At 41.2% G+C, this 23,894-nt stretch overlaps 1 protein-coding gene across 3 annotated transcripts in view; it reads right to left on the reverse strand.

Moving 5' to 3' along the window:
• Window positions 1-23,894, reverse strand: part of syndig1.S (synapse differentiation inducing 1 S homeolog) — a 192,431-nt gene that overhangs the window by 36,551 nt on the left and 131,986 nt on the right. The window contains exon 4 of one of the 3 annotated variants that reach the window (XM_018265132.2): window positions 19,568-19,976. The exons of 1 other annotated variant lie outside the window; for it this stretch is intronic. In XM_018265132.2, coding sequence (XP_018120621.1) covers window positions 19,905-19,976 — 72 coding nt within the window. In that variant the 3' untranslated portion in view covers window positions 19,568-19,904. Of the gene's footprint in view, window positions 1-19,567; window positions 19,977-21,021; window positions 21,098-23,894 lie in introns of those variants that run through there. One more of the 3 variants, XM_041564364.1, reaches the window with a different exon arrangement.

A 23,894-nucleotide genomic window follows, 5' to 3' on the forward strand; every position in this document is an offset into this window, starting at 1 on the left:
GAGGATATAGAGCACTAATGGCATAAATGCAATACAATTATTGCAATTTACTGGATTGCTCTCTCTCTCTCTCTCTCCCCCCCCCTATACTGTGTGTGCGTATGTGTATATATATCTATATATAAAGATACAGTCAAGAGCACTCACGGGTGTAGTGAAAAAAGGCTATTTATTGGAGTGTTACAATCTACCCCACATCAACGCGTTTCGGTTCTCTCTGAACCGTCGTCAGGATGATATTTATATATATATAATAAGTCCAAAAGGTGCACTCCATTGCATCAAACGGGGATAAACTGATTGCATACCTCCATTACATTGACGATCTGCTTATCATCTGGGGGGGTGACATAACCACACTTACAAAGTTTTTTGATGAACTTAACTGTCTAGACAGCCCCATTACACTAACCTTAAATTTCAGTGACCAATCTATCCAGTTCCTCGACCTGCAAATCTTTAAGACCAAGGATGGCTTGGGTACAAGCTTATATAGGAAACCTACAGACCATAATACGATCCTCCATGCCTCAAGTGACCACCCCCCTTCCACTCCATCAGAGCAATCCCTTACTCTCAATTTCTACATACCATACGGAATAATAGTAACCCAGAGATGGCCCTAATACAATTGAAGGAAGCCTATGACAAGTTTCTGGACAGAGGGTATAAGGAGGACATCCTATACCAGCAATTACAAAGGGCCCTTACATACACTCAATCGGACCTTCTCACAAAACAACCTAAAGCGAACTCGACCTCTACTAAAATGATCTTTACTACAAAATATTCACACATTTCTAGACATCTCAGAACATGTGTCCACAAAAACTGCCCGATTATTGCTATGGATAACACCTTGTCCTTACACCAGACTTCACCTTCCATGTTTGGTCATGGTAGAAATCAAAGTCTAAAAGACATTCTGGTAAAAACAGACTTTAGCAATAGGACAAGTGCAACAAAAGTGGGCAACAAAAACTGGGCTGTTATCGTTGCCCAGATTGTACAACCTGCAGGTGTATGCTTACTGGCAAGGACTTTCCTCACCCTCACACCGGAAAAAGATTTAAAATACAACACAGACTGACCTGTACCTCATCATTTGTCGTGACTAAAGTATGCTTCGATACCGATTCAATCCCCAAACACCCCATAAATCACACTCCAATCACAGAATTTTAATTGGTGAAAAAGGCCGCAGCTTGTTTATTAAATAACCTTTTGCATTCACTTATTTTATTTAACTCCAAAACATACAAGCATAAAATAATACTGCATAACATTTTGACATTTTTGGGTAAAACCAGGAGCCGCTGAAGGCTGCACATAACATTTAACAATGTTTACATAACTTACCAAACCTTTCTTAATCAAAAACCAATTAACCAGCCTAAGGCTGAGACTCCACCACCTACATCCTCACTTACGGTGCCTCCTTGCCCACTAAGCCTCGCCCCAGGCCTATCCAACCAACCTCCTTTACCTTCCAACCCCTCTTTTTGGCTAAAAGCTGCGACTGAACCATATACACCCCCCCCATCCTAACAGGGCGGGAGGGAGGGACGTTGTTTCCCCTATGCGTCTCCAGGTAATATGGATTCCCACACTTTTCTTCCCTTATTTAAAGGTTTAGCCCTGCCCCCTCTTCCCAGCTTCTTTCCCCACTAAAACTCCCACAATGCATTTCACCACTATTCCCAACTTTCCTCTACTCACACCTCAGTCATGCGCCCCTTCCGCTCCACCTGTCCCAGGCTCGTTATTTGGGCTTCTTATACACAGTAAGCTGCCCTTGCGGTCTTTACTATTTTGGAAACGCGACTACCTCATACGCGACAAGATCGCGAACCATAGATCCGCTATTAGCAAAGCACTAAAGGAGAACACAGCCAGACAGCCAGTGGATAGGCATTTTTTACAAATGGGCCATGGACTAACCACATTCCGGTGCATGGCGATTGATTTCCAACCCCCATTGCCTCGGGGAAGTGACAGAGACCTAGCATTACTCAGGCGAGAATCGAAATGGATATTCCGCTTGGATACAGTTGCACCATGTGGACTCAATGATACACTCCCACTTGGCTGCTTTATATGAACATCTTTGGGGAATGGCACTATATACTTTGTCCGCTCATATTCCTCCCCTATGTCGGACAATTGGACAATAGGCATTTATAAATACTTATACTGCCTCCGTTCTTTTTCCTTTATTGAATGAATGCTTCCTTGAGTTGTGCCAATTATGGTTCTTGATAAGTATCAAGACTAAGCAGTATGGCAACACCCAGTGTCGGACTGGGACATTAGGGGCCCACCTAAAAACCTTTGACCAGGGGCCCACTCTCAGTACTATTATTCTTCTTCTACTCTCTTAACCTCTATTCTCCTAGTCTCTATTCTTTACATACTATAATCTATTATTCCATCTATTTAGCCACTTTGTTCTCAAAGAAATAGGGAATGACCATGAAATAGGCCAAATGTTTAGCAGCACAAGGGCCCACAGACACCTGGGCCCACCGGGAGTTTTCCTGGTATCCTGGTGGGCCAGTCCGACACTGGCAACACCCGCTGCAATTCCTAAAGATTTGATGTTGTGCAATCCTCACCCCAATTCCCATTGGCTTCTCCTCATATCTTCTTACTTATGCAAGCTTTTATTTCTTTCCCTTGTTTTCTCACTTCTGTATACTCACCACGCATGCCCAAGGCTACCTATACCTGAACCCCCAGGCGTCCTATTATATATACCCTCGGGATTGGTTATATGGGTTGGGAGCGAAGTACTGATCCCTGACTTAATATTGATTAAGGGTTAAGGAGCGCTATACACACCTATACAAGGGCTCGGTTGGTCCCAGTGACACTATGAGTTGTGACTGCTGCCCATATGTTGTGTATGCCGGTTGCCTAGCAACAGCCCGGCGATTTCAGGACCTCTTATGGAACTCGGGTGCACGCTAGTATACACCCACCTCTACTCCGTCCCCTGCGATAAAGATGAGGGTCTACTGTGGCTTACTAAACATGGGGCTCAGGTTATAAAAGGTGGTGATATGTGGGCATGGTGAATGTGATACAATCATCCGGTCCCCTTCTTGGGATCAGTTCCCTACACGCTTTACTGTTACTTTACTCTCCCTTGTCTGTTTCTCACCTCACATTCCTTATGTTCCTATGTGTTTGTACACTAACAGTGGTTGCCTAGCAACAGCTTTGGCGGTAAAAAACGGCTGGGGGTTTAAATTCTGTGGGGGTGAGGGTTATCTGGTTGTTTTTTCCTGCAGAAGATCCCTGTGAGATTGAAACGTTGAGTTCCAATAAACATTCCGTTTGTTTGCATCAACAAAGTCCTGTGAGTGTCGCTCATCTTCCATATATATATATATATATATATATATATATATATATATATATATATATATATATATATATATATATATATATATATATATATATATATATATATATATATATATATATATATATATATATATATATATATATATATATATATATATATAGTGCAGGAGTCCTTATATGTGTAGGTTTTAACACTTAGAAGTGTAGTTTATTTTCTAACAAAATCTGATTAATTTGCTTCCTGTGAAGACAAAATTAACTTAAATGGTAATATGAATGCTCCAAATAAGCAATGTCAGTTATGTTGACATTTTAAAACAAGACATGCATAATCATGTTAGAGAATTTTTTAATTGGTTATATTTAGAAAATAAATAAGTAATAGTAAAATTGCATGATGAAGCTTATATCAAGTTTATATTGTTGCCATAGTTGCCCTTTAAAGGAGAAGGAAAGATACTGAGGTAGTTTATTGCCAATTGATTAGCCACAATAGTGCAAGCTATAACACTATATTTATTCTGCAGTATGAGTTTACATGAGTAAACAGCTCTAGAATCTCTTTCTGTTGGTTTAGTATAACAGCTGCCATATTGGCTTGGTGTGACATCACTTCCTGCCTGAGTCTCTCCCTGCTCACTCATAGCTCTGGGCTCAGATTACAGCAGGGAGGGGAGGAGTGAGGGGTAGAGGAGCTAACTGAGCATGCTCAAGCCCTAGTCCTGGATGTTTAAGATAAAAGTATAATACAGAAGCCCATGTGTACACAATAGAAGGAAAGAAATGAGGTGTTTTGTTTGACAGAGGTCAAATTTGAGGTTTTACTGGTGTATTTATATAGACCTTGCTAATTAAGCTTACTTAGTTATAACATTTCCTTTCCCTTTAAAATGCACCTTAAAAGAGAATTACACCATAATACTTTGAAAAGAGAATATACCATATGATGAAAAAGACAAATCAATCCAGCACAACTCTTTCAGCTAATATATTTGCATAAATGAATTATCCTGACTAACGAAGCCGAAAGAAAATGGCTGGCGCAAAGGCATCTGATAACCTATGAAGAATGCTTTTTATATTCCATAATAACAATAATGTAATTTACTTTTTTGCCAATGTATTAATGAAATCAAATTTCAGATTTCAAAGCCACTGAAGCCTGTAGGGTCACTACAATGGAAAAGGTTTAAATTAAAGAAAGTGGTTGTTCTAATAAAGATTCCTACATCACACAATTTCCGGAAACTGGCTGCTCACTGCCACCTGAGGCAAGGTCCTCACGCCGGCATCCATTTTTTTTGATGCCATAAATTTTAGCTGTCGAATTTTCACAGCGGTTTCGAAAATATATTCACCCGCAGCGAATCGTGCAAATTCGCCGCAAATTCACGCCTGGCGAATAAATTCGCCCATCACTATTGACAGGGTCACATTAAAATCTGCTTGATTTAGTGGAGCACATTTCCACTGACAACTATGGAGCATTTCTGCAACAAAACCAAATGCATCTTTTGTGACAAAATGTTGAATTTAGGATAAAAAGCATTTGCAATATAAATACAAGTACCGTATCCAGAAACATCCACTATTAAACAGATCCCTATATTTATGTATATATAAATGTTATACAGAACTGGCTCCAATATTGATATGTTTTAGGTATGGGATCCATTATCCAGAAATCTCCAAATTACAAGAAGGCCAACACCATTTTAATCAAATAAATGAATTTTTAAAAATGATGACATTTTCCTCTGTAATAATAAAACAGTACCTTGTACAGGTATGGGACCTGTTATCCAGAATGCTCAGGACCTGGGGTTTTTGGGATAAGGGTTCTTTCTGTAATTTGGATCTCCATACCACGAGTCTACTAAAAACTCATTGAAATATTCATTAAACCCATTAGCATTATATTTCCTTCAATAAGGATAAATTATATCTGAGTTGGGATAAAGTCTATGGTATTGCTTTATTACAGAGAAAAAGAAAATACTTTTTTTTAAATTATTTGAATATAAGGGAGTCTATGGGAGATGGCTTTCCTGCAATTTGGAGCTTTCTGGATAAGAGGTTTCTGGATTATGGATCCCATACTAAGATACAAGTAATCCTTATTGGATGTAAAACAATCCTACTGGGTTTATTTAATGTTTAATTTTGTTCAGATTTTTAAGTAAACTTAAGGTATGGAGATGCAGATTATGTAAAGACCCCTTATACGGAAAACCCCAAGTCCTTAACATTATGGATGTCTGTTATAATTCTTACTAATGTTTTGCATCAGGACACATATCTATGTTACAGACATAGTAATATATATTGATAAACTTCACTGTTTTTTTTATTTGTCAGACCATATTTTAACTAGAACAAATCAGAACATGAACAGTAAAGGCATTTCTCTATAGGGATGTAGCGAACGTCGGAAAAAAAGTTTGCGAACATATTCGCGAACTTGCGTCAAAAATGCGAACGGTTCGCGAACGTCGCGAACCCCATAGACTTCAATGGGAAGGCGAATTTTAAAAGCTAGAAAAGACATTTCTGGCCAGAAAAATGATTTTAAAGTTGTTTAAAGGGTGCAACGACCTGGACAGTTGCATGCCAGAGGGGGATCAAGGGCAAAAATGTATCGGAAAAATACATTGTTGACACAGCGCTGCGTTTTGTGCTGTAAAGGGCAGAAATCACACTACATTTCTAAACCTGTGTAATAAAATGCTTTAAAACGTCCGGCGTCTACATGTAAAGGTTACAGCCTGTTCACACGCAAAGACGAAACGCGGCGCTTACTGCAACGCAAAAAAACGCAAAGAGCTTTAATGAATGATACCGTCAAGTGAGCAAATGATAGTTGTTAATTACTAGTTGAGCTTGTCACCTCCAGGATGTTCGTCCTGTTGGTGGCAATATTTCTGTAGTGGTGTGTTTAGCAGTCACCGTGCTTGTGCGCACGTGCACGGTCAGGCAGAGGTAATTCAATGTACAGTGAAGTGAACCAAAAAACACTGATTCTGCAGTGTGGGCCCAGTTTTGGTCTACTTTATTGATCACCTGCGGTGACCATAAAAGATGCGATTTTGCCACTGTTGCAGAACCCTGAAAAATTAGGCATGTGTACTTTCCTGAAAAATTATGTTTTTTTTGTCGCAGCCACTGAACCAGAAGGCCAGAAACAATATGCCATATAAATGCTGAAAATATTCCTTTTTTTGTCGCAGCCACTGCAGCACAGAGGCCAGAAAAAATATGCCATATAAATGCAAACAATATTAATTTTTTTTTGTCGCAGCCACTGCAGCACAGAGGCCAGAAAAAATATGCCATATAAATGCAAACAATATTAATTTTTTTTGGTCGCAGCCACTGCAGCACAGAGGCCAGAAAAAATATGCCATATAAATGCTGAAAATATTCATTTATTTTTGTCGCAGCCACTGCAGCACAGAGGCCAGGAAAAATATGCCATATAAATGCTGAAAATATTGATTTATTTTTGTCGCAGCCACTGAAGCACAGAGGCCAGAAACAATATGCCATATAAATGCTGAAAATATTCATTTATTTTTGTCGCAGCCACTGAAGCACAGAGGCCAGAAACAATATGCCATATAAATGCTGAAAATATTCATTTTTTTTGTCACAGCCACTGAAGCACAGAGGCCAGAAACAATATGCCATATAAATGCTGAAAATATTCATTTTTTTTTGTCACAGCCACTGAAGCACAGAGGCCAGAAACAATATGCCATATAAATGCTGAAAATATTCATTTTTTTTTGTCACAGCCACTGAAGCACAGAGGCCAGAAACAATATGCCATATAAATGCTGAAAATATTCTTTTTTTTTTGTCGCAGCCACTGAAGCACAGAGGCCAGAAAAACTCAGGATTTACCTGGATTCAAATTAAACCAGTAGGGTTTGCACCCTAGTTTGTAACGGTGGTGGAGGGAGGAGGACGCTAAAGGACAGCTGTGTGTGGAGTCATGAGGCGTGCAGAGAAGGACAGCTGCATGGGGAGTCAGAAACTCAGAACAAGTCTTCCGGCGTGCAGTAACCCTCCGAGATCCACCCCTCATTCATTTTAATAAAGGTCAGGTAATCCACACTTTTGTGACCTAGGCGAGTTCTCTTCTCAGTTACAATCCCTCCTGCTGCACTGAAGGTCCTTTCTGAGAGGACACTTGAGGCGGGGCAAGACAAGAGGTTCATGGCAAATTGTGACAGCTCTGGCCACAGATCAAGCCTGCGCACCCAGTAGTCCAGGGGTTCATCGCTCCTCAGAGTGTCGATATCTGCAGTTAATGCCAGGTAGTCCGCTACCTGCCGGTTGAGGCGTTCTTTGAGGGTGGATCCAGAAGGGTTCTGGCGCTGCCTTGGACAAAAAACATTTGCATGTCTGACGTTACAGAGTGGCCAAAGTGCTTTGTCCTTGCAGGTGCGCTCGTGGCAGGATTACTGGCACCTCTGCCCCTGGAATGTTGATGAGTTCCTGAAGTGACATCACCCTTAAAAGCATTGTACAACATGTTTTGCAGGCTGGTTTGTAAATGCAGCATCCTTTCAGACTTGTGGTATGTTGGTAACATTTCTGCCACTTTATGCTTGTACCGAGGGTCTAGTAGAGTCGCGACCCAGTACAGGTCCTTCTCCTTAAGCCTCTTGATACGGGGGTCCTTCAACAGGCATGACAGCATGAAAGACCCCATTCTCACAAGGTTGGATGCAGAGGTATCCATCTCCGCTTCCTCGTTATCAAGGACTGCATCATCCACGGTCTCCTCCCCCCAGCCACGTACAAGACCAGGGGTCCCCAAAAGGTCACCACTAGCCCCCTGTGAAGCCTGCTCCTGTTGGTCCTCCTCCTCCACAAAGCCACCTTCCTCCTCTGACTCCACTTCTGACACCTCTCCCTGCGTTGCAGCAGGTGCCTGGGTTCATTCTGGTGATTCCGACCAGAAATCGTGCGCTTCCTGCTCCTCGTCACACTGGTCTACAGCCTCATCTGTCACTCGTCGCACGGCACGCTCCAGGAAGAAAGCAAAGGGTATTAGGTCACTGATGGTGCCTTCGGTGCGACTGACCATGTTTGTAACCTCTTCAAAAGGGCGCATGAGCCTGCAGGCATCGCGCATAAGCACCCAGTAACAGGGGAAAAAATCCCCAGCTCTGCAGATCCAGTCCTACCACCCAGTTCAAACAGGTATTCGTTGACGGCTCTTTGTTGTTGCAGCAGACGTTCCAACATGAGGAGCGTTGAATTCCAGCGAGTCTGGCTGTCGCAAATCAAACGCCTGACTGGCATGTTGTACCGCTGCTGAATGTCAGCAAGGCGTGCTATGGCTGTATAGGAACGTCTGAAATGGGCCGACACCTTCCTGGACTGCCTGAGAACGCCCTGGAATCCTGGGTACTTTGAGACAAAACGTTGGACTATTAAATTCAGAACATGTGCCATGCAGGGCACATGTGTTAAATTGCCCAGTCTCAGTGCTGCCAACAGATTGCTTCCATTGTCACACACCACTTTTCCGATCTTCAGTTGGTGTGGGGTCAGCCACCGATCGGCCTGTGACTGCAGAGATGACAGGAGTACAGATCCGGTATGGTTTCTGCTTTCCAGGCACGTCATCCCCAAGACAGCATGACAACGGCGTACCTGGCACGTCGAATAGCCTAGGGGGAGCTGGGGGTGCACAGGTGTGGAGGAGGAGGACCCAGCAGCAGAGGAGGAAGAAGAGGAAGAAGACGAGGTAGAGAGCGAAGGAGGAGTAGAGGTGGTGGCAGAACCGCGTGCAATCCGTGGCGGTGACACCAACTCCACTGTCGTTGTTGAGCCACACATTCCCTGCTTCCCAGCCATTACCAAGTTCACCCAGTGGGCAGTGTAGGTGACATACCTGCCCTGACCATGCTTGGAGGACCATGCGTCAGTAGTCATATGGATCTTTGGCCCAACACTAAGTGACAGAGATGCGGTGACTTGGCTCTGCACATGGTGGTACAGGTGTGGTATTCCCTTTTTTGAAAAAAAATTGCGGCTGGGTACCTTCCACTGCGGTGTCCCAATTGCTACAAATTTGCGGAAGGCCTCAGAGTCCACCAGCTGGTATGGTAAAAGCTGGCGGGCTAAGAGTGCAGACAAGCCAGCTGTCAGACGCCGGGCAAGGGGGTGACTCGCAGACATTGGCTTCTTACGCTCAAACATGGCCCTCACAGAAACTTGGCTGGGGGCAGATGACTGGGAATGGGAACTGGTGGTCAAGGTGGAAGGCGGAGTGGAGGGTGGTTCAGACGGGTCAAGGACAGCAGAGGTAGAGCAGTAAGATGCTGGACCAGAAGGAGGGTGGCTTTTAGTTTGCCTGTTGCCTTTGAGGTGTTGCTCCCAAAGTGCTTTGTGCTTGCCGTTCATGTGCCTTCGCATAGAAGTTGTACCTATGTGGCTGTTGGGCTTCCCAAGACTCAGTTTCTGACTGCACTCATTGCAAATTACAACGCTTTTGTCAGAGGCACACACATTAAAAAAATCCCACACTGCTGACCTTTTTGAAGCTGGCAATCTGGCGGTAACAGTAGAAGTTGGCGGTGTTGGCGGCAATGGCGGGCCCGTTGGCCGGCTGACCACAGGTGCCGATACATGTTGTTGCCCTACTGTTCCCTGCGAGCTGTCCTCCCTGCTTCTTCCAAGTCTTATTCTCCTCCTGCCTCTCTGACTCTCCGTCTCTCCATCTGAACTATCCTCCTCTTGCTCTCTTCTACTGGGCACCCACAAAACATCAATCTCCTCATCATCATTCTCCTCAGATGCATCAAGTTCTTCTGACAGCTCACAGAAGGAAGCAGCAGCGGGGACCTCCTCATCACTCATTATGTCCATCTCTGTTGTGTTCTCTGCCAGAATTAAATCTGGTGTAACGTCCTCATCTCCTTCATCTTCTTCTGCCAATAATGGTTGCGCATCACTCAGTTCAAGAAACTCATGTGAAAATAACTCCTCTGACTCCAGTGAAGAAGGGGCGCCGGTGGTGGAGGAAGTGTTACGTGGGGTGGCCATAGCAGTGGAGGATGAGGATGTTGTGGTAAAGTTAGAAACGGTAGAGGATGGGGTGTGCTGTGTAAGCCAGTCAACTACCTCTTCAGCATTTTGGGAGTTCAGGGTCATTGCCTTTTTAAAACTGGGCAATTTCCTAGTGCCACAGGATAGCATAGCAGCACGGCCCCTAGTGCCTCTGCGTGGCGGCCTGCCTTTGCCTGGCATTATTTTTAAAACAAAAACAACAACAACAACTCAGGTGCTGTTTCTGGAGACGGTATTATTATTGATATTTAGACGGAATGTGAACAAGCTCACACAGCTAAGTGGCAGTGGTTTGAAGAACACACTGGGCAAATAATGCCTGCAAGGTCAACGTATACACTACAGCAGTGGTGGATACGGAATATATTATTGCTGCTTGAAAAACGTCACTCAGGTGCTGTTTCTGGAGACGGTATTATTATTGATATTTAGACAGAATGTGAACAAGCTCACACAGCTAAGTGGCAGTGGTTTGAAGAACACTCTGGGCAAATAATGCCTGCAAGGTCAACGTATACACTACAGCAGTGGTGGATACGGAATATATTATTGCTGCTTGAAAAACGTCACTCAGGTGCTGTTTCTGGAGACGGTATTATTATTGATATTTAGACAGAATGTGAACAAGCTCACACAGCTAAGTGGCAGTGGTTTGAAGAACACACTGGGCAAATAATGCCTGCAAGGTCAATGTATACACTACAGCAGTGGTGGATATGGAATATATTATTGCTGCTTGAAAAACGTCACTCAGGTGGTGTTTCTGGAGACGGTATTATTATTGATATTTAGACAGAATGTGAACAAGCTCACACAGCTAAGTGGCAGTGGTTTGAAGAACACACTGGGCAAATAATGCCTGCAAGGTCAACGTATACACTACAGCAGTGGTGGATACGGAATATATTATTGCTGCTTGAAAAACGTCACTCAGGTGGTGTTTCTGGAGACGGTATTATTATTGATATTTAGACAGAATGTGAACAAGCTCACACAGCTAAGTGGCAGTGGTTTGAAGAACACACTGGGCAAATAATGCCTGCAAGGTCAACGTATACACTACAGCAGTGGTGGATACGGAATATATTATTGCTGCTTGAAAAACGTCACTCAGGTGCTGTTTCTGGAGACGGTATTATTATTGATATTTAGACAGAATGTGAACAAGCTTACACAGCTAGATGGCAGTTGTTTGAAAATGAAGAACACACTGGGCAAATAATGCCTACAAGTGCACTACTATTGGTGCACTACTATGAAGAACAGCAAACAGCACTGTACACGTTAAAGAACAGTAAGATAAGTAAAATAAAAAAAAAATTATATGTATATTAAAAAAAAAAAAAAAATTCTCGGGTTGGTGCTGCTGAACTACTAGGAGCAGCACAGTAGCACACCAGTCCCACTCCCCAACACTGCTAGACTAATAGCACTGGGCTCTTATAGTAGCAACTAGCAAAGTAAAAAAACAAAAAAGAAAATAAAAGCAGTCCTTACAAGGACTATTGGGTTATTACAGCAGTCAGCAGATGAGATCAGAAGAGATCAGTGCCCACAGCAGGCAGCTACATACAGAGCACTGCAGTAGAAGGTAGATTACTAGCCAGCAAAGCTACCTAACCTAAAATGTCCCTCAAATCCCTGCAGACTTCTGGCCCTCCAATACAGAGCAGTATCAAGTAGATTACTAGCCAGCAAACTTACTATCAACTGTCCCTCAAATCAGTGAAATCACTAACAGCTCTCTCCCTACACTAGCTCTTCCAAGCACACACAGGCAGAATGAAAAAACGCTGCAGGGCTTCAGTTTATATATGGAAGGGGAGTGGTCCAGGGGGTGTGGGGGTGGTCCAGGAGGGAGAGCTTCCTGATTGGCTGCCATGTATCTGCTGGTCTGGGGTGAGAGGGCAAAAAAAAGCGCCAGGTAAGGCGAACCCAAAATGCGACGTTCGCGAACATTCGGCGAGCGCGAACAGTCGATGTTCGCGCGAACAAGTTCGCCGGCGAACAGTCCGCGACATCCCTATTTCTCTGTGAGATAAGGGCCAATGTTACCAGTAGCTTTATTTGGATTTGTACAGAATTATTTTAGTTCTTAAGAGAAAAGCTGGAAAATTGCCCATTCTACTTATTTATACAGAGGTCATTATCTCTATTTATACCAACATAATAGCAGGGAAGGATGGGGTTGGTCACAAGAATATATATATAACATTGTGTTTGAAGCTACGTGAGGTATGGTGGATACATAAACTAAAAGCCCTAAATCCTAAAGGATTATATAGGGACTATGATCTATATCTGTTTCTTTAATGTGGTGTAAGGAATTACAATAAATGTTATATGCTGGAGAGATGATCACCCTTACTTTGAGAAGGATATATTATGGGATACTGAGTTTCCTTTGTTTTTTTATGGTATTAGCGATAGATATGTATAAATGATAACGTGGGTCAGACCATGTATGTACTATCATATGATTCTTAGCGTGATGTCATTTCCTGTGAGTCTATTTAAAAGCGTATGACCATGTGAATATATGTATACTATTTTTGGCTTGACATAGGGCACGTCAGGGCCGGAACTAGGGGTATGTAGAGTAGGCGCCCGCCTAGGGCGCAATCAAGGGGGGGGTGCACTTTTAAGGGGAATTTTTTTTAAATCCTGCTTTGCTTGGTCTTTAATAGTTTTTCAATATTATAAACCACCTGTTCCAATCCCCACTTGCCCCTGATTTGTACTGCAGGCAGAATCACTCCCCACCTCCCTCTTGGCAGCTGCTGGCACAGGTACATATTTCTGGGCAATATCGTGGCTGCTACTTGCACTGTTAAACAGATGATATGATGGATTATTGGCTTCTGCTGGCACAAGTACATATTAGGAGGCAATATTGTGGATTTTGTGGCTGATGCTGGCTCAGGTATATATGGAAAATATGGTGGCTGCTGGCACAGGTGCACAGATGTTTGGGGCAATATGATGGATTTTTGGCTCCTGCTGGCACAGATACAAATTAGGGGCATTTTTGATGGATTTTTTTGGCTGCGACTGGCATAGGTACAAATTGGGAGTAACAATATGATGGATGTTTTGGTTTATGATGGCACAGGTACAGATTGGGGTGTTTGGGGCAATCTGAGGGATTGACTGCCATTGGCACAGGTACAAATGGGGGCAATGCACAGGTACATGGGGAAACATAATGGCTGCTGGCACAGGTATAGAGGTCAATATGAATGGTAAGGTGGGAAATGGTAATGCAGGACCAGTTGGGGGGGGGGGGGCACTGATTGAAGCCCTGGGGCACATAGTCTGTATTTTTATTCTTTTCACTTAATACACTTTTGCAATGTGTTTTTTAGTAATACAATGTGTTTTTTAAATAGTATTTTTTAAATAGTATAAAATTCAGTTCAAAGCATCACAGGAGCAGTTGTGAAAAATATTCATGCCATAAGAGATTAAGTCCCAAAAAATGCTGGCATCTTTTCCTTTTTTCAGGATGATAAATTTTTTTTTGTGGTAACCGGCTTCCCCCCTACATTTCCTTACATATGGCACATAAACGATATGCTGGGCTCATATATAGGGCAATATAACAACTTTATTTTATATTATTAAGGTTTGTCGAGTGTATTTGCTGCAACATATACGTCCATTCAACTTTAACTTCCTGCCGTATGCAAATTAGCCAACGCTAGCGCAACTTCACTTGGCGCAGTAACGCTAGCGCAACTTTCGCTTTCGGTGCCCTGGACGCAACTTCGGATTTTAGTGAATTAGCGTTGTCCTGGCGAATCTACACCTGGCTAAGTGTTGCGCTGTGAGTGAAGCTGTTGCTGTCGAATTTTAGGAGGTTCATGAATTTGCCCCTGTGGGAGATGGCCATTACATAATTCGGAGCTTTCGGGATAATGGGTTTCTGGATAACGGATCCCATACCTGTAATACAAAATGCTAGTTTGATCTTAGTGTATGTAGTGTATGTATGTGGTTTTGGACAACACCTTCTTACTGGAACCTTGTACCTGTAAGAACACACGCATGCGTTCCGTTCAGCGCAGGCGCGGGCGCGGTAATGCGCGCCGGCGCGTGACGCGGACGCCGGCGACGGTCGCGGACGCGGTGGCGACGGTCGCGGGCGCAGGAACGTAGGCGGAAACGCCTGTGACGGACGCGCTGACGTCAGTTCCGCGACGTCAGCGTGAGGACGCTAGTTTGGCGCCAAAAGATATGCATTTAAACCAGATCCAGACTGACATGCATTGCCTGGTTATTAGGTTTATTACTGAAACCCTAGCATCTCTTACTTCTTGAATTGCCTGTTGTGACCCTGCCTGAACCTGGACTACGATTTCTGCTGCCTGCCTCGACTCTTCTGCCTGTCTTATCGTTACGAACCTCGCTGCCTGCCCTGACCTCGGACTTCTTGACTACGGCTTTGTCTCATCCTCTGTACCGCGTTTGATAGTCTCATTGGCTACTCTCCACAACCCTGCTCCCTGTTCCACTCCAGGTGGGTAGTGGTTGTGTGAGGCGCTTGTGAGTTCAAGATCTTCAGCTCCAGCTCCTTCTCCGCCTGGATCACACCGGTAAGCCTGACAGTACCTGTACAGGTGACTTCAGGCAGTAGCAACTCAAGGCAGAGCATGTTTTACATCATGGACTCTTTCCTCTCAGGTGGGCCCTTGTTGTACTGTTGGAGGAAGGTTAACCACACTGATTTCACACACAGAACTTGAGCTCACAAATAACTTGAGAGCCAGTGGTACTTAAAAAACAAATTAAACTCTTTATTGATGGAATAGCTTCACAATCTCTTTGGTAGGTGCGGATATGATGGAACAAACAACAATCACTTAACAGTTACTTAAAATGCATTTATACCCTTACTATTCAGTTGTGGCATGCACAACACCCCAGAGGTAGTACTCACTGTATTGGTCAAACAATCACCAGCACTAGGCAACGTTCAAAGTGCTTCCATGCTCCAGGAATCTCCAGAACTACTTCACACTCTAATGCCAGGCAAATTTTCGCTCTGGCGAATGGACGGAACTGGGCAAATTCACTAAGATGCAGATTTTACTGAACGTTACCTCTTGCGCCAGACTTGCCTTCACCACCTCAGACCAGGCAAAGTGCAATAGAGTAGAGTTACTAAAATAAAAATGTAAAAAGTCCCAAAAAACGCTGGCGTCTTTTCAGGTATTCAGGGTGATAGGCTGCTAAAGATTGTAAATTGTTTTTAGGGTACCCGGCTTCCCCCCTTCATTTCCTAACATATTGCACATAAACTATACACTGGGCTCATGTGTAGGGCAATATAACAACTTATTTTTATTAAGGTTCCCTGGGCTTGTGTAGTGTAATGTATTTGCTGCAACATATACGTCCATTAAAATTTAACTTCTCGTCTTATGCAAATTAGCCAACGCTAGTGCAACTATGCTTTGCTTATGCTTTGATAATTAGTACAACAAATGAAAAGGAGGGACAAAAGCCGACCAAAATAGGGGAATATTTAGAGCTGAACTACACAAGAGCTTTTATTTGACATGCAAGCTGGATGCCATTGCACATGCCTAAAATGCAGGTATTAAAATCTGAAGTCTCTACACACTACATATTACATATTACATATTACACTACCATGGTTATCTAATCAGATTTGACATAGCAGCATGGAGGATCACATTTTGGAGCTACAGTTGCAGCATGGGATATTGAGGTCTGTAGTACAAGCATAGGATCCATTATCCAGAAACCTGTTTTTCAGAAAGCTCCAAATTATGGATTGGCTGTGTCCCAATCTAAATATTCCAAATTTTTAAGAATGGTTTCCTTTTTCTCTGCAATAATTAAACAGTAAATACAAAAACTTTTCTCCAAAATATGCTGATTAGTAAAAAATATATATTTTATTCACATCAATAGTTAAAAAACATTAAGAGTATCGGATTCTGCCTATGACTAAGTGCTGGGTAAGCATGAAACGCGTCAGGCGTTAGAGGGTATACTCTTAATGTTTTTTAACTATTGATGTGAATAAAATATATATTTTTTACTAATCAGCATATTTTGGAGAAAAGTTTTTGTATTTGCAATTTTACCTCTGTTTGGTCACTAGAGGTCTCCAATATGCGCTTTTATAGTATTTACTGATTCTGCTCCCAATTTGATTTCTATAGAATAATTAAACAGTACCTGGTAGTTAATCCCAACTGAGATATAACTAGTGATGGTCGAATCTGATGTTTCGATTCGACAAAATTCGCGAAACGGCAAAAATCGGCTGAACTGCATTGAAGGCTATGGGCGACAAATTTTTTGACTCATAAGAATTGTTTTTTTCACCCATTGGAGTCTATACGCGTCAATTTCACGGCAAAACTTGGTGAAAGATTTTAGCGCTCTCTGCACTAGCGACGTGGACCCCCCAGCCGACCCCCATCTGGTGCTAAAGGTGAGTGCTGTGGGGAGACGGGGGCGGCAAAAATGAAGGCCGCCACGGGGGGCAAATTGGTTAGGATCGCCCCTAAAAGCAGTAGCCTACAGACTCCTTTCATCTGACTCCACTGTAAGTTTGTTTATTCATAAACTATATGAATCCACCTTATACTAAACTAATTAAATTTTAGTATGCTGTAGAGAGTGATATTGTGAGACAATTTGCAGTTGGTTTTCATTTTTTATTATTTGTGATTTTTGTTATTTTGCTTTTTATTCAGCAGCTCTATAGTTTGTAATTTCAGCAATCTGGTTGCTGGGATCCAAACTACCATAGTAACCATGCAATAATTAAGAATAAGAGACTGGAATATGAATAGGAGAAGGCCAGGAATAGAAAGATTATTAAAAAAAAAAAAAAAGCAATAACAATACATTTGTAGCCTTACAGAGCATTTGTTTTTAGATGGGGTCAGTGAACCCCACTGGAAGCTGGAAAGAGTCAGAAGAAGAAAAAAAGGTCAATTGAAAAGTTGTTTCGAATTAGGCATTCTATGACATGCTAAAACTTAACTCAAAAGTGAATCATGCCTTTAATCGTACAACCTAATTTGGTGCCTCAGCTTCTGGCAACTGAGTGACATGTCCAAGATCACAAGAGTTTTTGTAGAAATTGTCACAAGAACTAAAGCCAGTGGTCATTGGATCAAAGCTAGAGATCGCCAGCCTGCTTATTCTTACCTTTGCCCATGGTTGGTGGTCTGTTGATATCATTGCCTTCAGATGAAGAGCACAGAGCTGTGTTTTCTCTTCATAGAAGTGAATGACCTTTCCTACATGTAGCTATTTGCTAGTCCTACAAGAGTTCCACCTCTCCACTTCTTCTCATGGATGCCTTTAATCAAACCTGGATCTTCTACTGCAGGGGTAGGGAACCTGCGGCTCTAGAGCCGCATGCGGCTCTTCATCCTGCTTGCTGCGGCTCAGTCTTGCGGATTTGCCTGTCAGGTGGTATTTACAGCCCTCGCACCTGCTGGTGGCTTCTTGAGTGTGCGACCGCGGTAAGCTAACGGTTATCTTACCGCACACTCAGGAAGCCGCCAGCAGGTGCGAGGGCTGTATAGACGTCCCAGGAGTGACAGGCAAGACCGAGCCGCAGCAAGGTGATTCATCATGGTCCTTCCCGCAGTCACACACTCAAGACAAGAGAGAGACGATCAGCATGGAGCTTCAGAAACAGAAGTCACAGATGAGAACACTAGCATTTAATACGGCTATTCAGTGTTTGATTTATTTCAAAGTAGGTCTACATATAGACAATTCACTTCTGTTTGTTGTATTCCGTTGTTGTAACAGTTAAAATTAAAAAAAGGTTAAAAAAGTTTATAAGCTGTGTTATGTTTTGCAGCTCCAGACTATTTTTCTTTAGTGGGAGAGGGGCAAAATGGCTCTTTTGATAGTAAAGGTTGCTAACCCCTGTTCTACTGTCTGAGCTGAACCCTATTGTGGAACACACTAGATGTCATGGTGAATATATATACTGTATATATATATATATATATTTTGTTTTAATGGAATTTTGTAATTAGAAGAAAGATCAGGAAGTCATTCTTGTTATTTCTCAGCGATGGATTAGTTCTCATTATCTATTGTGTTATATTTCCCATAATCCCTGCAGCCTGCAATTTATATAAAAGATATTTTAATTTTACCATTATCTGGAGTGTTCAGTGAGATTGCACAGCATGGATAAATGGGAGCTGGGATTTCAAACACTTTACCCTCTGCACAGGTATGGTATCTGTTATCCACAAACCCATTATCCAGAAAGCTCTGAATTACAGAAAGCCATCTGTCATAGACTCCTTTGTATCAAAATAATCCAGATTTTTAAAAAATGATTTCCTTTGTCTCTATAGTAATAATAAAACAGTACCTTTTACTTGATCCAAACTAAGATATATTTAATCCTTGTTGGAAGCAGGGCCAGACTATTGGGTTTTTCTCATGTTTACAAGATTTTCTAGTAGACTAAAGATATGGAGATCCAAATTATAGAAAATATAGAAAGATCCTTAATACGGAAAGCCCCAGGAGCCAAGCATTCTGGATAACAGATCCCATAGCTGCATACATAAATTGTTCATAAAGCGCTTCTACTCCAGTATTTGTGCTATTTTTCTCTTTTTACAGTATATATATCCAGAATGCTCGGGACCAGGGGTTTTCCGGATAATGGATCTTTCTGTAATTTGGATCATCATACCTTAAGTCCAAATATTGCAATATAAGCGCTTTATGAAAAATTTATGTATACAGGTAAGGGGTCCGTTATCCAGAATGCTTGGGACCTAGGGCTTTCCGTTAGTCTACTAGAAAATCATATAAACAATAAATAAACCCAATAGACTGGTTTTGTTTCCAATAAGGATTAATTATATCTTAGTTTGGATCAAGTACAATGTACTGTTTTATTAATACAGAGAAAAAGGATATTATTTTTAAAAGTTTTGATTATAATGGAGTCTATGGGAGATAGCCTTTCCGTAATTTGGTACTTTCTGGATAACAGATCCCATACCTACATTAATATTTCATAGCAAGCATAGAGGAGATACTAGTATGTGAGTTATACAAATTATTTTTTGTCCACAAATAATGTTTTAAGATAGTGCTCTTTAATAGTCTTTATTAGTCATATAATATTAAAATTAGTAAATCAGAACTAACCCCAGTGAGATTTGACCATCGCGAGAAAGCAATGAATCATTGCAGGCGAAAAAGCAGAATGTTACACGTGGCAATGTAAATAAATATGAAAAACACCGGTCTGACACCATGCCTGTACTGTCATAGCATTGCCATATATTTAGCCGTGTAACTCTTATTTGACTTTACAATTGATCCCAATCAAAAAAAATGTCATGCATGTACAGTACTAGGATAATGGACTACTCCCACCATGCAGTTACACTGATCACACAAAAGAGCTAACGCTAGGCGATCAATAAATTATTTTCTTTTTCCTGTTTCAGTAAAAGCAGTTTCTCTGCTGATCCATCTTCTTTCTGTAAGAAAGAAACAAAAAGGGAAATCCATATAGCACTTACAGGCAGATTTGGCCAGAAGAAAAACTATTCTTCACAGTGTACAACAACCATAGAAAATGATCAGATTATTTAGGGGGATGTTCACCTTTTGCAAAGTTCTACCGCAGTGCAAAAGAAGCACAATATACATTGCTGCAGCAAACATGGATCATTTTACTGGAGCATAAAGCTGTGCTCTCTTTAGTGAAGATACGGAATTTGATTTAAAATGCAAGGGTCAATTTTTGCTACAGCAATGCAACATCCTAACACGGTTGTAGGACTTTGCAAAAGGTAAACATCCCCTTAAAGGGCAAAACAAGTCGTGCTGTTGCTATATCTAAATACTAAAAGCCACAATTCTACTCTATTTTTACTTAAAGGACACTCTAATAGGAAAGGAATAGGAAAAGGTTTTTACCTTTTCTGGAAAGAAATAGTAGCCTTCCTGTCTCCCTAAAATTTGCATAAAGTCTTAAAAGTAAATTACTGGCCAGGTAAAAAGTTATTAAAAAGTTGGACTCTTTGGGAGATTATTATTATAGTGACAGCCTCTGCAAGTTCCAATATATTATATAAATAGTAGAAGAATGGTAAAACTATTTTCATGGCCAATATATTCTGCATGATCACTATCCCCATAAAGGGGTTATTCACCTTTAAATTAACTTTTAGTATGAAGTAGAGAGTGAAATTCTGAACTAATTTGCAGCTGGTTTTCATTTTTTGTGGTTTTTGAGTTATTTAGCTTTTTATTCACCAGCTCTCCAGTCTGTCATTTCAGCAATCTGGTTGCTAGGGTCCATATTACACAAGCAACCATGCATTCATTTGAATATAGGAGAGGGAAATATGAATATGAATAGGAGAGGGCCTGAAGAGAAAGATGAGTAATAAAAAGTAGCAGGAAAAAGTCAGAAGAAGAAGGAAAATAATATACAAAAAGTATAAAAAAAAGAAGAAATGAAAGCCAATTGAAAAGTTGCTTAGAATTTTCAACTACCCCTATTTTATTGTGAGTTACCAGATTTTCGGCTCTGTCCCCCGGTCTCCTGTCACTCTGATGCACTCCCCCGATTTCGGACAATCTCTGATGATTTCTAACAATTTGCAGCATGGGCAAAAAGTGTACACATGGGCAAAAAAATCAGTGACGTTGGGGAAGTAAAGTGCACATACGCATCGTGGTTTACATTAAAGGTTTTTCTTGTTTTTTTTCACTTAACAAATATCATATCCAGTATTTGGAAGGGCTGTCCACTTGGAACATTCCTGTTCGGATTTCCAAATTAGGACATCTGGACAGGACATTGAAAATAATGAAATGGCGATCAGCCAATCGCTGATGTACCGACTGTACATAACATAAATAATATATGTATGGACCATATACTGTATCTGAGAAACTATTTTCTATGTTTTTAATTCCTTATTTAAAGAAGGTAAACAGATCAACCTGCATCTCTGACTTAAACACAGGTTCAAAATGACAACATATTGTTACTTGGGAAAGAAAACCTCTGTCAAGTACATTGTATCTTCTTTATATTATCCTGTGCCATTGTTATTTTATACGAACAGGCATTGATCAGAAAACATCTGAAGCTAAATGTAATTTAAATATACGGATTTCATTTATTGGTAGAGGCAGCATCTTCATTGTCTTTTTCTAACTTTTTGAATGTTATTTTCTGTTTTTGGTCCCTTGTGTCTTGTTCATTCTGCCAGTTCCTATAACTGCACGAAGAACTAAGGCAGAGGTGTAGAAATTGATCCATGTAGATTAATTAGAAATTGATTTAGTAAAGAAAAAAAATCTATCATCTATCTACCGACATCTATCTAGAAATTAAATTTACATGGCACTGCAGTTATCAGCCTTCACCAACGGGCTTTTATTAAACCAACATGAAGTGAGCGGATGACTATTTCTGTTTGATAAAATCCAGATAGTGAGAGCTGATGAGCGTTGTGTTTATTTATATATAATACACAAAAGCCATGAATATCTTGTAAATTATATCCTTATAAACGGTGAGTAGTGATGTCATCAGTTATAAACGGTGAGTTCTGATGTCATTTCTGTCACATGACTCACTGAAACTTGTGTATTATAATAAATAAAGTACCCCCAGTTGTAAAATATGAGGATATTAGAAGTTACCTCGGAGTTCCATGACCTGTATAAAAACACTCGGCCTTCGGCCTCGTGCTTTTATATGGTCATGAAACTCCTCGGTAACTTATAATATCCTTATATTTTACAAGAGGGGGTACTTTATCCACTATATTGTATCACATGTACCCAGACATACTGCTGTTATTTAGGTGTGTTCCTTTCTGTTGTAGATGTATACAGAAAGACCAGGACCAGGCTTTGAAAGAACGCAGATGCTCTTAATAAATATATGTGACAAACATTTCAACCAAAGGCCATTAACCCTGTGGTGGAGTCTCCCTTGGCAAACGCATGCTAATTGTTTTGGTAAAGAGGAGTATCGCCACTCTACATGGTATTATGATGTGCATATGCTTGATATTACTCTATCCACAACTTACTCCTCCCACATTTGGTCTCATTATAATCATATTGTAATGGGGATTTAGTCAGATCGTAAAGCGCAACCCATGCACCCACTGTACATAACATGTATGGACCATATATCTGAGAAACTATTCAAGCATTTCACAAATAATTATAATCCCTATATTTAGACCTTTTGACCAAAGACTGGAATTATTGGATCCACCGCACTTCACATTGTTTTATGGAAAACCCTTTTGCCACCCCTTGATAGCATGGGTATACCCTCCAGAACCTGAAACTTTAGGTCCAGCTGAGTATGTCTCATGGTAGTGGGAGATACTTTAACTGACCTTTTTACCAATGATAGACAATGGGAGAAGTGGCCCACATATGGGGGTAGGTATTTGTCCATGTAGACAAACAAGTATGAACAAGCATGCCTTCTTTTCATAATGTAAAGTAAATTTCACAAAGTTCCATCCTCAAGAGGACACAAAACCTTTTCGCGAAAACTAACATGAGTGTTTGCTAAAACTAGACTTTTTTTTACTATAATTAAAAAAAAAAATTTTGACCAAACTCCCAAACCTGATTCCCCTAAATATATTATTAACAGTTCTCTAAATAATCAGTGCGTCAATTCGAATACTGCAACTTTTTCGAATTGATGCTCCAAAAGCTTGACTTTATCAAATTGTCACAGCGACAACTCAAATTTATCAGATTATCGAATGAAAACCAGTGTCAAACAGCCCAAAACAATTGAGAATCCTGAAAGTTTAAAACATTTTCCAATTGTTAAACAGACCATCCGTCATTGGGGCACATTCACTAAAGGAAGAAGTGGCTGTCTCTAGCGACAATTCACTAGAGATCTCATCCACAGGGACATTGCCAATTCACTAACCGGCATAGAGAACAATTTCGCTAGTGAACAAGACCGTTGCTAGCGGTTATTGGCACCCTATCGCCAGGCCGTCGTGACTCTGTTTACTTTGCCACCTCAGACCAGGCGAACTGATAAAAATAAGCTACATCTTCCTCAAGCTTATGTCAGTGACATCATATCCTGTCTGCCGGAATTGTATTAAAGTTGTAAAAAAACACTGGCGACTTTTCTTTTTTTAAAGAGGGATTGCCTTCAAAAGTCCAAACTATTAAAGATTTATGTGAGGAATTCTTTAAAACCAATTTGGGGGGCAGGACACATTTGTTTATGGGTGGGCTCATGTCTAGGGCATTAGAGGATCTCCTCTATCTTTATTATGGCTCATTGGACGTGTTTGTAAAAGTGGCCACTTCAATCATTTGCACCAACATTACTATTAAAGACATCCATACAACTTTTATGTACCCACCCTAAGCAAATT

Source organism: Xenopus laevis, chromosome 5S (genome assembly GCF_017654675.1).
Source record: "Xenopus laevis strain J_2021 chromosome 5S, Xenopus_laevis_v10.1, whole genome shotgun sequence".
NCBI classification, from domain to species: domain Eukaryota; kingdom Metazoa; phylum Chordata; class Amphibia; order Anura; family Pipidae; genus Xenopus; species Xenopus laevis.